The sequence below is a fragment of the Anomaloglossus baeobatrachus genome, chromosome 2 (genome assembly GCF_048569485.1).
Source record: "Anomaloglossus baeobatrachus isolate aAnoBae1 chromosome 2, aAnoBae1.hap1, whole genome shotgun sequence".
In the NCBI taxonomy this organism is placed as follows: domain Eukaryota; kingdom Metazoa; phylum Chordata; class Amphibia; order Anura; family Aromobatidae; genus Anomaloglossus; species Anomaloglossus baeobatrachus.
Window position 1 is genome coordinate 238,743,415 of NC_134354.1, and position 14,967 is coordinate 238,758,381.

Below are 14,967 nucleotides of genomic sequence, written 5' to 3' on the forward strand. Positions count from 1 at the left end.
AAGGAGAAAAATATATAATATACCTTCATACTGTATATCAGGGGTCCCCAACCTGTGGCTCACGAGCCACATGTGGCTTGTGATTCCATGATGTCTCGGCTTTCTGCACAGGTTTTAACAAGCAACTATAAAGGGCAGGTCTCCAGATGGGGACTTTTGTGTGTAGCCCACAAAGAAGAGCATGTCTGTGTGATTTCTGTTGAAACGCCTTGGCTGTTATTATATCGGTAATGGGGGCTCTGGGTGTGACTACTGCGAGTGGGCGAGAGCTGGAGGTGGTTCATTACCCTCTCTCAGCGCCGACGTGGTTCTCAAGATCAGAAAGGTTGGGGACCTCTATGTGGAGACATGGGGGTCAGTGGGTGCTCTCGTCCGCTCGCCCGGCCGCCTTTAGAAAGACAGCATGGCCCAGGGCTCATCCCAACTGAACACCCGACCTCCTTAACTGTGGGCGGAACACTACGCAGACAACAGAGGGTGAGGGAATCACAATATTAAGACTTTATTGGATCTCCAAACAATTAACGGCACATAGCACATAACCAGCAAAACACACAAATGTAACAGGCAACAGTTTCTCACCCTTCCGCTAGCTCACCGGGGATTAGAATGTCCGTGTCTCAGAGCTTCCAGGGCTACTACTCCAATCCAGCAGCACCCCGCATTCGGCTGGCACGCACCGAGAATGGAATAACGCCAGATTTAGGAGGCTGGCTGAGGTCTGCAACGTCTGTAGTCAGGTGACCAAATTGTCCCAACCTGAGTTTCTTCCTTAAGTAGTCTCTGGTATGATGATATGATATAATCCTGGCAGCCAGAGTCGAAATCCCTAGACTGTGGTTATGGTCTCTAATCGGAATCGGAGCCCCTAGATTGAAGCCATGTAGCCAAGTGATCCTCTAGTCAAAGCCAAAGTCCCTAGACCGAGTCCACAAGGCATCCTGGTTCTGATCCCCTAGCCAGCTCCTAAGAGCTTAGACTTGATCATGCAACATCCATCAGCAACCCCTGGTGACTCCAAGAAGTCCCATTTCATAGCCCAAGCCTTCCCTTAGGATATACTGTGCCTTTATCGGATTGGTTGTACAAGGTTGCTTCTCTTATTGGATGAATTTCAAGCTGCATGGATAATGTTCATTTAAATGATGTGGACAGAGAGACTGAGGATATTTACATGTAGTCTGCAATCCACAAACTAGACAATGGCCACTAAGGTAATTTACATTAGATTAGCAAGCATGAGTTAACACACAGAAGAACAATACGTCTGGCTAATGTAAGAAATTTAACCCACGACACACATTGAAAAAGTCTGTGTCGTCACATTCCTCCCCCTTCTTAATTAGCCAGATGGGAAAACGACTGAATCTTGACGAGGTTGGTTGTTGATGGGATGGCCAGACGTGGTAAGCCTCTGATCATCCTTCTCCTCTTGACAGCATTGTCCTTTTTAATGGTGAGGTCAGCAACAGAGGCTCGCATCTATACACCTCCCCCTGTGTAATGCCTGATACGAGCCACAGACTCAGACTGGCTGTAAGGGGAATCTAGAGAAAAGCCACTCACAAAGCAGGACCCCAAGAACTCTGCAACCCTTTAACTCCTTTACAGGAATTTGGAATTACACAGAGCCTCAGAGATCGCTACCTGTGGTAGACTGTAGTCCGTGGTCGTCAGGCAGGGTCAAAAGCCAGGAGATGCAAAACAGGAACAGAATCGGCAGGCAAGGGCCTAGTGAGGAGACAAAGCAGGGGTCAAATCCGGAACTGGCAGCAAGGTACAAAAACGACAGGCAGGAGGGTAGTCAAACAAAAAGCAAAGGTCAGCGCACAGGAATCACAATACAAACAGCACATGAGCCAGGAGAACAGAACTATCACTGGCAGTGGCCATGTGACAGGAGGGGGAATAAGAAGAGTGTGGTGTCTTCCTATAGGCTGCAGGTGAATGTTGGCCACTTCAGCCGGGAGACACACGCCACCTACAGTCAGCCAGTGGTACTGCAGGTTCCAGGGAAACCCAGCCTAGTGGATGAGCGGAGCCTGTGCTCCGCAGAGCCACGGGCACCGACTCCTCTCCCATCACCAGCACTATCCATGGTGGGAACATGGCGTCGTCTGGCGATCTGAGCAGAAGTCGCAGGAGCGGACTCCGATGGGGACGTGAAACCCTGATTACCTCCCCCAGGTTGAGCAGCCATATTGCGGACAAGCACTAAGGTGGGGTCCATTAGTTGGGCTTTCATAAATTTCTTACTATCAATCTTCCCCCAGTCAATAGCCACAGTCTGGTTAGGCTTACTCATGGTTGTTGGCTCGGAAGTGGATGATGGAGACTGGGAATGTGAATTATCCTTGGAAAAAATGTTAGAAAGATCCACATCAGGGTCCTGCTTGGCTTGGAAGTGGGTGATGGCTGCTACAAACTGGCTGGATAGTCCTTGTCCTAGGTCATACTCCAAAATAACTGGTGTGACCAGGTAATCCACAAGCCCCACTTCCACTTCCCTCTGGGTGGTATTCGAAACAACGGGCTTGTTGGGGCCATCCTTGAACCACACTTCAATTTCCTCCTGGTTAATATCTGAAATAACAGGAATGGGGAGGCTGTCCATAAGCGCCATGTGGATTTTTCCTGGTTAGACCCCAAATTACCAGGTGTGGGGAGGCTGTCCACAAGTCTCATATCAACCTCTCCCTGGTCATTTCTTAAAATAACTGGTGTGGGGACGCTGTCCATAAGCTCCACCTCAACCTCTCCCTGGTCGGTCCTTAGGTCCAACTGCACACATGCCAGAGGGTTGTCTGAACGCTGGCCCTCAGCCAGGGAGATGGATAATTGGGAATCTGGTAAATGGTCTTTTGGGGAAACAATAACTGGGCTTTCCAGAGTAATGGAGGAACCAGTGTCTCGTAGTCCCTGGCTCTGTATGTCACAGACCTTGACCGGCTGAGCTGGCAGATGGGCTCCAAACATGCGACCTCGGTTTTGGAGACAATCCTTATCCATATGTCCAAGGCGCCCACATGTATAACAGCGCTGTAGATTGGGCAAGTCACAGGCCCTGTTTGTTTGACCTTTGTTTTGGTGCAGCTTCTGCTGGGTAGCGGGACCATCCTTCTCGAGCGGCTGGTGTTAGCAGTACAGCAGCTGGAACTCCATAAACAAATTCCAGAACCCAAGCCCTCTCTTCTCTTGAGGATTTAGGCCCCAATGCGGCCAACAACTCTGTGGCTCGGGCTATTTGGGACCAAGTTCATTCCCGATTGTCACTAGCATGATGGGGCACATAGTTTAAATCCTCTGGGTCAATATCGGCGGGATCCTCCTCGTCCTCTGCATCATTCTGGGGCTCCCAATGGACTAATTTCCGGATCAAGTCTGACTGCGTGTCAGCGTTCCTGTAGTCAATCTTTTGCATCTGGCACAGATCCTGTAGCATCCATTTACGGCTGCGGACGTAACTCCTCTCCTGTCCTTGTCCCATGGCTGAGCTGGTGGGGTTGGACATGGCAGCATCCGAAACCTGAATGCCTCCCCTATGGCATGCTGGGTATGCTTATGTGTCTCCCTGGTTGTTGAGCCCTGGATGGAGTCCGAGAACACCAGTCCTCTGTAGCTCCCTTGGATAAACCAGGCTGAGTAGTATCCCATCGCTGCCACCAATTGTGGAGACACGGGGGTTAGTGGGTGCTCTCGTCCACTGGCCCGGCCGCCTTTAGAAAGACAGCATGGCCTAGGGCTCATCCCATCTGAATGCCCGACCTCCTTAACCGTGGGTGGAACACTACTCTGACAACACAGGGTGAGGGAATCACAATATTAAGACCAGCAAAACACACAAATGTAACAGGCAACAGTTTCTCACCCTTCCGCTGGCTCACCAGGGATTAGAATGTCCGTGCCTCAGAGATTACAGTGCTACTTAGTCCAATCCAGCAGCACCCCGCTTTCGGCGGAATAACGCCAGATTTAGGAAGCTGGCTGAGGTCTGCATCGTCTGTAGTCAGATGACCAAATTGTCCCAACCTGGGTTTCTTCCTTAAGTAGTCTCTGGTATGATGATATGATATAATCATGGGAGCCAGAGTCGAAATCCCTAGACTGTGGTTATGGTCTCCAATCGGAATCCGATCCCCTAGATTGTGCCATGTAGCCAAGTGATCCTCTAGTCGGAGCCAAAGTCCCTAGACCGAGTCCACAAGGCATCCTGTTTCTGATCCCCTAGTCAGCTCCTAATAGCTTAGACTGGATCATGCAACATCCATCAACAACCCCTGGTGTCTCGAAGAAGTCCCCTTTCATAGCCCGAGCCTTCCCTTAGGATATACTGTGCCCTTATTGGATTGGTTGTACAAGGTTGCTTCTCTTATTGGATGAATTTCAAGCTGCATGAATAATGTTCATTTAAATGATGTGGACAGATAGACTGAGGGTATTTACATGTAGTCTGCAATCCACAAACTAGACAATGGCCACTAAGGTAATTTACATTAGATTAGCAAGCATAAGTTAACACACAGAAGAACAATACGTCTGGCTAATGTAAGAAATTTAACCCACGACATACATTGAAAAAGTCTGTGTCGTCACACTCTGCTGTTTATAACACTCACATACACATATATCATACAAATTTTTCTTTTGCACAGCACATAAGCAATTTTTGAGTGAAGCGTCTCTTTCATGATCAACAGGAGTAGACCAACAGTTAGTGCTCTCAAACAAATAATTGTTGCAACAACCATACGATTAGCATCTAAGCAGCCCTTTCTTTATCATTCCAGATGACCTTCCATACCTTCGGTGTCCACTGCACACAGTACTAAAGCTCACCCCAGTGGCTTATGGTAAGTGGTGATTCATTAGATGTCATTGGTGAAGCATGTTATGTTTTGTGCATTGCGCACAATACTCCATTAGTGTATGTGCACCCATTAATTATTTGCTCCAGATATTTCTACAATGAAAAAAGTCTCTTGGCAGGAAAATCGCAGCATAAAATTTCATTTTTTTTTTTTTATTCCTTTTTTTTTTTTACTCCTGCTTACTATGCATTTTTCCCTCAAACATTGGAATGGGTGTGAAAATATCCTTATGTAAACCATGAATGTGTAATCCCTGTACATTGAGGGATTTCTTTCCCTTCCCTCCCAGTATGATTTTGCCCCAACCAATCCTCAGGCATAAACTTGTCTTGGTGCTTCTTATTAGAGCCTTTAAAATTTGCAAGGGGAGAATTTATTAGGACGTCAGGGTTTACCGAACGTTCATTGGGGTAAGATGCACTAAATTTATTAATTGGCTTACACATACCCGTTTGCCTGTGCCCTGGTAAGCAAATCTGTGTCACCTATGTACTGGCTTAAATTCAGGCCCTAATTTGCTCCAGTTTCTGGCTGAAGTTATGGTAAATCTGCTAGCCAGTTGAGGCTCGACCCCTTCCACTACGGGCATATCACTTCTCTTGTGCCTTTCGAGAGCAGCACAAATAGCAAAAATGTTGCGTGCTACATTAGCCCGAACTCCTGCCTGTAGTCGTATCTCTAGTTAAGAATGATTCTGTTTTTGTTTCAAGGCTGTAAAGTTGAAATGATCAAGCTCAATGTGGATGCAGTGGACACGCATAGAGACAAACCAGAGGTAAGTACTAAACACTGTCAGCGATATTATAGCTGGATTCAACCATGTTTAGATATGTTCTCTAGTAGGTAAATGACAAGGCGCTATGCTGTTTTTAGGTGGGGTTTTTTTTTTTATAAAAAAAAAAAAAGTCAGTTTTGTAAAACCAAAAATAAATAAAAATGACAAACATTCCATAAAGAGTGCACCTAGCACATTAAACTAATAGCACCCTCCTGTGTATCCCTGCTATTGCATTGCCAATAAAATTACTCCTTTAGTTATTGATTTTCGGAACATGAGTTCTTTAATATACACTGAAACCAAGGTGTAGCTTCTCTTCATCACTTGATCTTGTGTGATGTACAAACAGGCCAATGCTTTTATTATATTTTTTATTATATCAACTTTTAGATATTTTTCAAAATTCTTTCAGGGCACCTTTGATGTGAACCTTACACCTATGCGAATGAGGCGAAACAGTTTTACTCCTCTGTCCAGTTCAGACACAGTCAGACGACCACGAAACTACAGTGTTGGGAGCCGCCCGCTAGATCCAGTAGGGGCGGATAGATGCAGAATGGCTCCGGACGGGTCTGATCGCCCACTGAAACAAGTCAGTACTTTTTTGTGTTGCCTCCTAATTGATTATGATAATAGATTATTTAAAACATGCATGGTGGCAAAATTTCTGGCAACATTCACATTCCAATAATTTTAGCTGTGGGTTATAAAACGTCATACTCAAATTTTGAATAAAATTAGGAATTAATTTTTACTATCTTTGCCATTCTTTACTTTAAAAGAGATTCTTTTAAGTAAGTTTGTGGGTATACCCAGGGGACGTATCTTAAGGATAGACCATCAAAATTATATTCCAAGAACTTTAATTTTCCAAAACCTTGCTCCAAATCTCATATATGGGTATGCAAGTCCTTGAAAGTAAATCCCTTAATACTTTTATATCTTCTATCTGTTGCTGCATTCCCGATTAATTAGCATTTTCATTCCATGTAAATGAGGCAATAGGAAGTGACAAAGACGTTCTGAGCCTTTACCTTCCAAGATTGTTTCCCCACCCGTCACTAGGCTCTTTAGCTTGATTAATAGCTCACTGTCTGTCTTCCTTGCCTGGTACCTGATGTCACACAGACAGTAAGCTGTCAATCAAGCTAAAGAGGCTGGTGCTGGACTGGGAAATAACCTCAGAAGACAGAGCCTCCTGAACCACTGCTTTGTCACATCCAAAGCACTTAGTACCTAATTTGCATATAGATTAAAATGCTTTAGATTAAAATTACTTGGGAATGCAGCAATAGATAGAAGATATAATTTATCAATGGATGTACATTTATAAACCTGCATGCCCATATTATGAGATTTGGGGGAGTTGTCTTACTAATAGAGAGTTCCTTTAATCACAAAGTTCACTGAAACTCATCATTTTACTGCCACCAAAAGTAACCTAGTCTGGAGAATAATTCTCATCTTGATTATGTAAAGCAATAAAATGTCTGTGAATGGAAACATCTTTTATAGAAGACACAGTGGCATTTCTATGTAAGTCAGTTAATCAGATGTTTGTAATGGAGTCCAGCTCACCCAAGCCTGACCTCACCGCACCTCAGACACGGATCCGGCCCTGTCCCGGCCGCAGCAATGAGAAATGAAGGAAAGCGATCCAGCTGAGTGACCAGGTGATTTATTCAGTGCAATACAGACATGGCATAGTCGTGGTTAACGCGTTTCTGGCTTAACGCCCTTAATCATAATCATTTATTATGTTATGATTAAGGGCGTTAAGCCAGAAACGCGTTAACCACGACTATGCCATGTCTGTATTGCACTGAATAAATCACCTCGTCACTCAGCTGGATCGCTTTCCTTCATTTCTCAGTTAATCAGATACCAATATTAGTTATTCATGTAATGCTTTGGCCTTACAAAGAGCAACACAACAATCCTATGTGTCAACCCAACCTATGGCCATCATCATCTTTTTTCATTACTTATTGCATAAGGTACGTTTAATGATAATCTGTAGATCTAAATCTGTACAGTGCAGAAGTGAGGGTCTCTTTTAAAAACCCACTATAACTGCAAAATGTACATCCTTGCAGAATAGTTAAGACTTTGCAGAGCACCCGTTGTCTTCTAAAACTTCGTCTAATATATAGTTTGTTTATTTTTTTTTTTACTTTTTCTCCTAACTTACAGCGTTCCCTGGAAACCGCTTACATGTGAGTAATATCTAATCTTTAGATATTAATTGCTTTATTTAGAGATGACATTAGAACTACTTGTAAGTAGGGATGGGCAAACCCGCAGATATTCGGGATTGGCAGAAAAAAGCCCGATTCGGGGCCGGAATTAATTCCAAATATCTGCCCAGACACTGATCTCCATATAAGGCTATGAGGAGCCAAATATTGTGATTTAAAATGGTGGTAGAAAGGGCTAGAGGGATTAGAGCAGGACCGTTATACTTATACTCCACGTCTACCTCGTGGTTATAACACTACTACAAAGACCGCTCATTAACCCTCATACATATTCTCTGCTTCCCACGCCCACCGGCAGTTGCAGAGTCTCTGGTTGCAGTCAGACCGTGCCCTAACCCTGTGTCACAGCGTGTCTGATTGCTTGGAATCATACACGGTGTCTGAGTATCTATAGTAGTGTAAAAATAAATAAAATTGGAAAATTGGCATAGGGTCCCCCATAATATGACACCCAGCACAGATAAAGCACACGTCTACAGGCTGCAGCCCCCAGCGGTGCGCTTATCTTGGCTATGAATCAAAATAAGAGAGACCCCTTGTGGCTTTTTTAAAAAAATACTTAAATAAACAATTTAAAAGACAGGCATGTGGTCCTTTCCAATTTTGATATCCAGCCTTGATAAAGCCGACAGATGGTTGCTGGTATTCTCAGACTGGGGTGACCAATGGTTATTGAGCCCCCCACCTGACTAAAAATAGCAGCCTACAGCCGCATGGATTATCGTGTCCTGGCACTTTACCCTGTTCATGCCGATTGCTCTAGTGGGGTGGAAATCAGGGTAATACAGTGAAAGAAATAAGCATTTGATCCCTTCCTGATTTTGTAAGTTTGCCCACAAAGTCATGAACAGTCTATAATTTTAAGGCTAGGTTAACGGTGAGAGATTGAATATCGAAAATAAAATCCAGCAAATCACATTGTCTAAATTATATAAATTTAGTTGCATTTTGATCCTGTACCAACCATTAAGAGTTCTGGCTCCTACAGACCAGTTAGACGCTCCTAATCAAGTTGTTCCCTGCATTAAAGACAGCTGTCTTAAATTGTCATCTGTATAAAAGACTCCTGTCCACAGACTCAATTAACCCCTTCACGACCTTGGACGGATCTATCCGTCAAGGATCGTGTCCCGTTAAGCCCCGCCCCCTGCCGTTAAGCCCCGCCCCCTGAATCGCTTCCACTCGCAACATTTAACCCCTTAAATCTCGCTGCCAAAGTGTGGCAGCGAGATCTATATGTGCGCGGCCATGTTTTTTACTTACCGCCGCCCCCACCGGAAGTCACGTGAGTGATCACGTGACGTTCGGTGGTTGCCATCGTAGCACAGGGTCATGTGATGACGCCTGCAGCTACGAAGTTTCAGTTTCGTTTTTCCTCGGCATGGAGCAGAGGGAAACCGGAAGTGACTGAATCTGCTGTGTACAGCTGTATAGCTGTGATCAGCAGATAGATAATAGCGATCGGATTGCTGATCGCTATAGCCCCCTAGGGGGAAAAATAAAATAAAAAAAAAAAAAGTAAAAAAAAAGTTTTAAAAAATAAAAAACAAAAAACCTAAAAGTTCAAATCATCCCCCTTTCACCCCATTGAAATTAAAGGGTTAAGAAATAAATAAATATACACATATTTTGTATCGCCGCGTTCAGAAATGCCCGATCTATCAAAATATAAAATCAATCTGATTGGTAAACGGCGTAGTGGCAAAAAAATTCCAAACGCAAAAATTACGTTTTTTGGTCGCCGCATGTTTTACGCAAAATGCAATAACAGGCGATCAAAATGTAGCATCTGCGCAAAAATGGTACCATTATAAACGTCAGCTCGAGACGCAAAACATAAGCCGTCACTGAGCCATAGATCCCGAAAAATAAGAACGCTACGTGTTTTGGAAAATGGCGCAAAACGTGCTTTTATTGGACAAACTTGTGAATTTTTTTAACCCCTTAGATACAAGTAAACCTATACATGTTTGGTATCTACAAACTCGCACCGACCTGAGGCATCACATACATATATCAGTTTTACCATATAGTGAACACCGTGAATAAAACATCCCAAAAACCATTGTGCCATCACACTTTTTTTGCAGTTTTTCCACACTTGGAATTTTTTTACTGTTTTCCAGTACAATATATGGTAAAACCTATGGTTTCATTTAAAAGTACAACTCGTCCCGCAAAAAACAAGCCCTCATGGCAAGATTGACGGAATAATAAAAAAGTTACGGATCTCGGAAGAAAAGGAGCAAAAAACAAAAACGCAAAAACAGAAAGTGCCCGGGGGCTGAAGGGGTTAATCAGACAGACTCTAACCTCTACACCATAGACACTTGTAACATCCCCTACTTGTAATCACAGTGCATATTGGCAGTGAGATCAGTGAGGAGAGCTGGGCTGTGGCACCATCATATAGCCCATAGAGAGCCAACTAGTTTTGACCTTCTCTGGAGGCATGTTCTTATTTTTACCCTGCATGACACCTGCTTATGATTGGTCAACATCATGCAGGTGAAAAAGTACACAAACCCCCAGAGAATAATCTGTGATAAAGCCCCCCTGGTTTTATTCTGTAGCCTCTCTTCCATAATGTGGTCAGCTTAACTTGCGAAAATTGGTGGTCTTCTTTATCAGCTACTAAGACTTTTAGGCAATCCTATGTTAATGTTGTTTTCCATTGTGTCTGAATAGGTGTATAAAGACGTGTAGTGATTTTAATTTTTTTTAAATTGCAGGGGACCAACTGATGCCAATGGTTGCGATGCCTTTCATTCTCTCTCTGCTGCCGTGTAATTGTCTGTAGTGTCTGTACAATATCCGTCAGTTTCCTCCATTTAGTTATGGTCCATTACTGCTTCATATTTCTTCCTGTTGAAGAGAGTTTGCTACTATGTCTTTCATCATAGAAACTTAAAATGGTTTTACTTGTGTTTTTTGTCCTTGTCGTCTGTGGTCGTCTCCTACCAGTATATGTAGACTGAAGAACCACTTGTGACGGACATTTTCGCATCTGGAATAGGAACACATCGGCAGGGGCCAGCTGGTGCATGGCATTGTGTAACATGTTCTTTTTTAACTTCTAGATGGAAAACCTCCTATACTTTGTGTAGTCACAGTTTTCTTATCACGTTGCTATAAATACTAATAGTGTCTAACTAAAAACAAAATTGTTAGTGCCAACATATCTGATAGTTTAGGGGCTAATAAGGTTGGATTTCCAAATTCACTATTTTTGCTTAAAGGGGTTGTCTATTCACCTGCTAAAAGTATGTGTGACAACAGACATGTAAATCATTATAGCACACGCACTACACGTTGTCAGAATTCTCCCTCATTTCAGCCGAGAGTGGGCAATCTCTTGACCAGAATAACTTTATGATGCTGGCCCACTCAAAATGTCCTGATGGCTGCAGCCAATCACAGGGCACAGTGGTCTGGTACATCTGTATGACAGTTTTAATTTTTTTTTTTTTTTTTTTTTATACATATTTTGTCCCCTGGTTTTATTTTGCATGGACAAACACTTTTAAGATTGTGATCAATCCTAAGAAGTGCAAATACTATACAAATGTAGAAAAATATTAAAATAAAGATATTTTCCTTAAATGAATCCGCATAGAGACACATTACTGGAAATCACTTTCTCCATGGGAATGATATGGTCATAATTACTATTTGAATTCCTTTATTAATCCCATTGCAGTCATAGTCGGCACTAACAGTCATAGTATGAGACACAGTAGTCACTGTCCCTGCCTACTGAAATGTTTTATTTCTCTATTACTTGGTAATGTTAATTTAGGGACATGATAAAAGTCTGTTTGCATTATCTGTTTTGATCTTTTGGGGGGCTAGTCATTCCACAAATTGCTAATTTAAAGCGTAACTTGCATTCTAATTTTAATAAATTAAATAGTACACATAAAAATAAGCAACTTTGTAATAGATCTTATCAGAGAATCTGCTTCTTTCTCTGCCAGAATTGTTCCAGATGGCAGTTGTTACTGATGAGATTGTATGAAGACAGTAGGAGGGAGGTGCTAGAGGCAGAGAGATGAGCTAGAGACAGCTCTGCCCCTCCTGCCTCTTCTATGTACATAGAATCTCATCAGTAACATCTGCCATCCAGAACAATTCTGACAAAGAAAGAAGCAGATTTCCCTGATAAGATATCTTACAAAGTTGCTTATTATGTGTACTATTGATTTATGAAATAAAAATTAAAACGACGGTTACACTTTAAGCCTGTCTTTTATTTTTTCATTTTTATTTTGTTTTTTTTTATTCCTTCATTATACAAACCTTATATTAGAAGCAGCAATAGTTTGTGTTGCAATATACTTCCGATTAGAGATGAGCAGATTGATTCGTAGGACTCCAGTCCAGCATACATTTCAGTAGCACCTAGCAGCTAGACGGTAGGCCCATGAATCTCTTACCTTCCGGTCTCCTCGGTGTGACTTTTGATTTTTTACGGTAGGGGTGACATCACCTGTGCGACAAGATTCAAAGATAGGAAAAAGCTGTGGATATAAGGAGCGCAATAGGGTCTTACCCGTGTAAAATATGGTGATTTTTTAATAGGAAAACCGCTCACCTGGAATGGTTGAGACTCACAACCAGTATAGAGACATATAACAGCTGCAGCCGATCCCATGTGCCAAAGGCAGAAGCAATACAAAAACCAGGATAATTGTGGTATACTCCACGCTGCTGTACAAAGAATCCCTCCAAATAATAAAAGCAAGCGGTGATGGTTTTTCTTTGTCGCTCCATTGGGAGACCCAGACAATTGGGTGTATAGCTATTGCCTCCGGAGGCCACACAAAGTATTACACTTAAAAGTGTAAGGCCCCTCCCCTTCTGGCTATACACCCCCAGTGGGATCACTGGCTCACCAGTTTTGTGCTTTGTGCGAAGGAGGCAACACATCCACGCATAGCTCCACTTTTTAGTCAGCAGCAGCTGCTGACTATGTCGGATGGAAGAAAAGAGGACACATATAGTGTCCCCAGCATGCTCCCTTCTCACCCCACTGTATGTCGGAGGTGTTTGTAAGGTTGAGGTACCCATTGCGGGTACGGCGGCAGGAGCCCACATGCTGATTCCTTCCCCATCCCTTTTTACAGGGCTCTGGGTGAAGTGGGATTTACCGGTCTCCAGGCACTGAGACCGTGCTCCATCTACAGCCCCTGGAGAAGATGCTGGATGGAGCGGAGTACATCAGGGACATGGCCCTGCTTCCTCAAGGTACTCTGTGTCCCCGTGCATTTGGCGCTCACACCACAGCATGCTGGGTGTTGTAGTGCGCCGGGGGACATCAGCGCTGCGGCGCCTGTGCCATGGCCTCATTCAGCTTTGCTGAAGCAGGCTCACTGATGGGAATTGGTCGCGCCGGCCGCTGGGACTGCGGCGCGGCTGGCACTTGTAGTGCGCCGGGGACTTCAGCGCGGCCTGCGCTTTTACGGCGGCCGCGCTGATAACTAGAGTCCCCGGCTTTTGCGGCCTGCTTCCGTTCGTTCCCGCCCCCAGACCTGCCAGTCAGGAGAGGGGCGGGACGCTGGCCACTTCCAGGAATCGGTCGCGCCGGCCGCTGGCAGCGGCACGGCTGGCACTTGTGGTGCGCCGGGGACTTCAGCGCGGCCCGCGCTTTTACGGCGGCCGCGCTGATAACTAGAGTCCCCGGCTTTTGCGGCCTGCTTCCGTTCGTTCCCGCCCCCAGACCTGCCAGTCAGGAGAGGGGCGGGACGCTGGCCACTTCTATGAATCGGTCGCGCCGGCCGCTGGAACTGCGGCGCGGCTGGCACTTGTGGTGCGCCGGGGACTTCAGCGCGGCCCGCGCTTTTACGGCGGCCGCGCTGTTAACTCGAGTCCCCGGCTTCTGGGCCTAGTCTCCCTTCGTTACCGCCCACAGCCCTGACAGTCAGGGTAGGGGCGTGACGCTGCATAGAGCAGAGCTGAGAGCTGGAGTATGTTTTGCATACTCCACCCCTCTCACTGTGTGCACTGTGAATCCGGATTCCCGCACTTTCTCAGGCACGCCCACGGCTTCCTTCTCTACAAGGACACCGGCAGCCATTAGTGTCAGTTTCTGTACGATACAGAGACAAGTGTGGAAGACCCTGGCATTCTGATAGTCACACAATCGCTGTAACAGGCGTTAAGCAGCACCTGTGGTGCTAACCCCACTAGTGCAGAAGTGCACTTATAGATATGCTTGTACTATATACATTGCACTGTTTGGTCGCACGTTGTATATACCCTCCTGGATTATGCGGAGGAGTTATCAGCATATTCTCTGTGTAAAACAAAGGTGCAGAACCACATGTTTTTCTATACAGCTGGTACAGCATGTACGGCTATACGGCCGGCAGGTACATAGACTCCCATTGTATGCACTAATGGCCAGGGGATGAGGACGGTGTCTGCAGTATTTACTGACAGTTTTTCTGAGACTATGGCTATGATACTAGAAGCCTAGCAGTCCGGACATGTCTCTCACAATATGGGCACTGTTGAATCATTGATCCATGGCCCCCCTCAGTGTGAATAACTAACAGCTCCGGGAATGTCACGCATCCCAGAGTCACGGCTCTGCACGGACGTCAGTCCCAGACAGCCTAAGTGGGCTCGCTATGAGCGGCCTCGGTTTCATCAGGGTCCTAACAGAAGGACTCGCTGTGTAATGAGGCGGAAGTAGCGGCTCAGGATTCTGATCCTGAGACCGCTCTCAATCTGGATACACCTGATTGTGACGCCATAGTAAATAATCTTATAGCGTCCATCTATAGATGTGGGTTATTTCTCACAGCTCCTCCAGTGGAGGAGTCAGCTTCACGTATTTTTCTGGACCACTCTGCCTTCAGAGAGGCAGTCCAGGAACACCACGCTTATCCAGATATGCGCTTCTCCAAACGGCTTAGGATACACGTTATCCCTGTCCCCTGACTTGGTCAAGGACTGGACCCAATGTCCCGAGCGGCATCCTCCAATCTCCAGGCTTGTAGCTAGATCCATAGTTGCAGTGGGAGATGGAACTGCAAACTCAAAGATGCCACTGACAGAC

At 45.0% G+C, this 14,967-nt stretch overlaps 1 protein-coding gene across 2 annotated transcripts in view; it reads left to right on the forward strand.

Moving 5' to 3' along the window:
* Positions 1–12,022, forward strand: part of PFKFB2 (6-phosphofructo-2-kinase/fructose-2,6-biphosphatase 2) — a 65,569-nt gene extending 53,547 nt beyond the window's left edge. For both annotated transcript variants that reach the window (XM_075333699.1, XM_075333697.1), the window contains exons 13-17: positions 4,788–4,850; positions 5,579–5,643; positions 6,059–6,238; positions 7,840–7,862; positions 10,637–12,022. In XM_075333699.1, the coding sequence (XP_075189814.1) occupies positions 4,788–4,850; positions 5,579–5,643; positions 6,059–6,238; positions 7,840–7,862; positions 10,637–10,694 (389 nt within the window). In that variant the 3' untranslated portion in view covers positions 10,695–12,022. The remainder of the gene's footprint in view (positions 1–4,787; positions 4,851–5,578; positions 5,644–6,058; positions 6,239–7,839; positions 7,863–10,636) is intronic.
* The last annotated feature ends 2,945 nt before the right edge of the window (positions 12,023–14,967 follow it).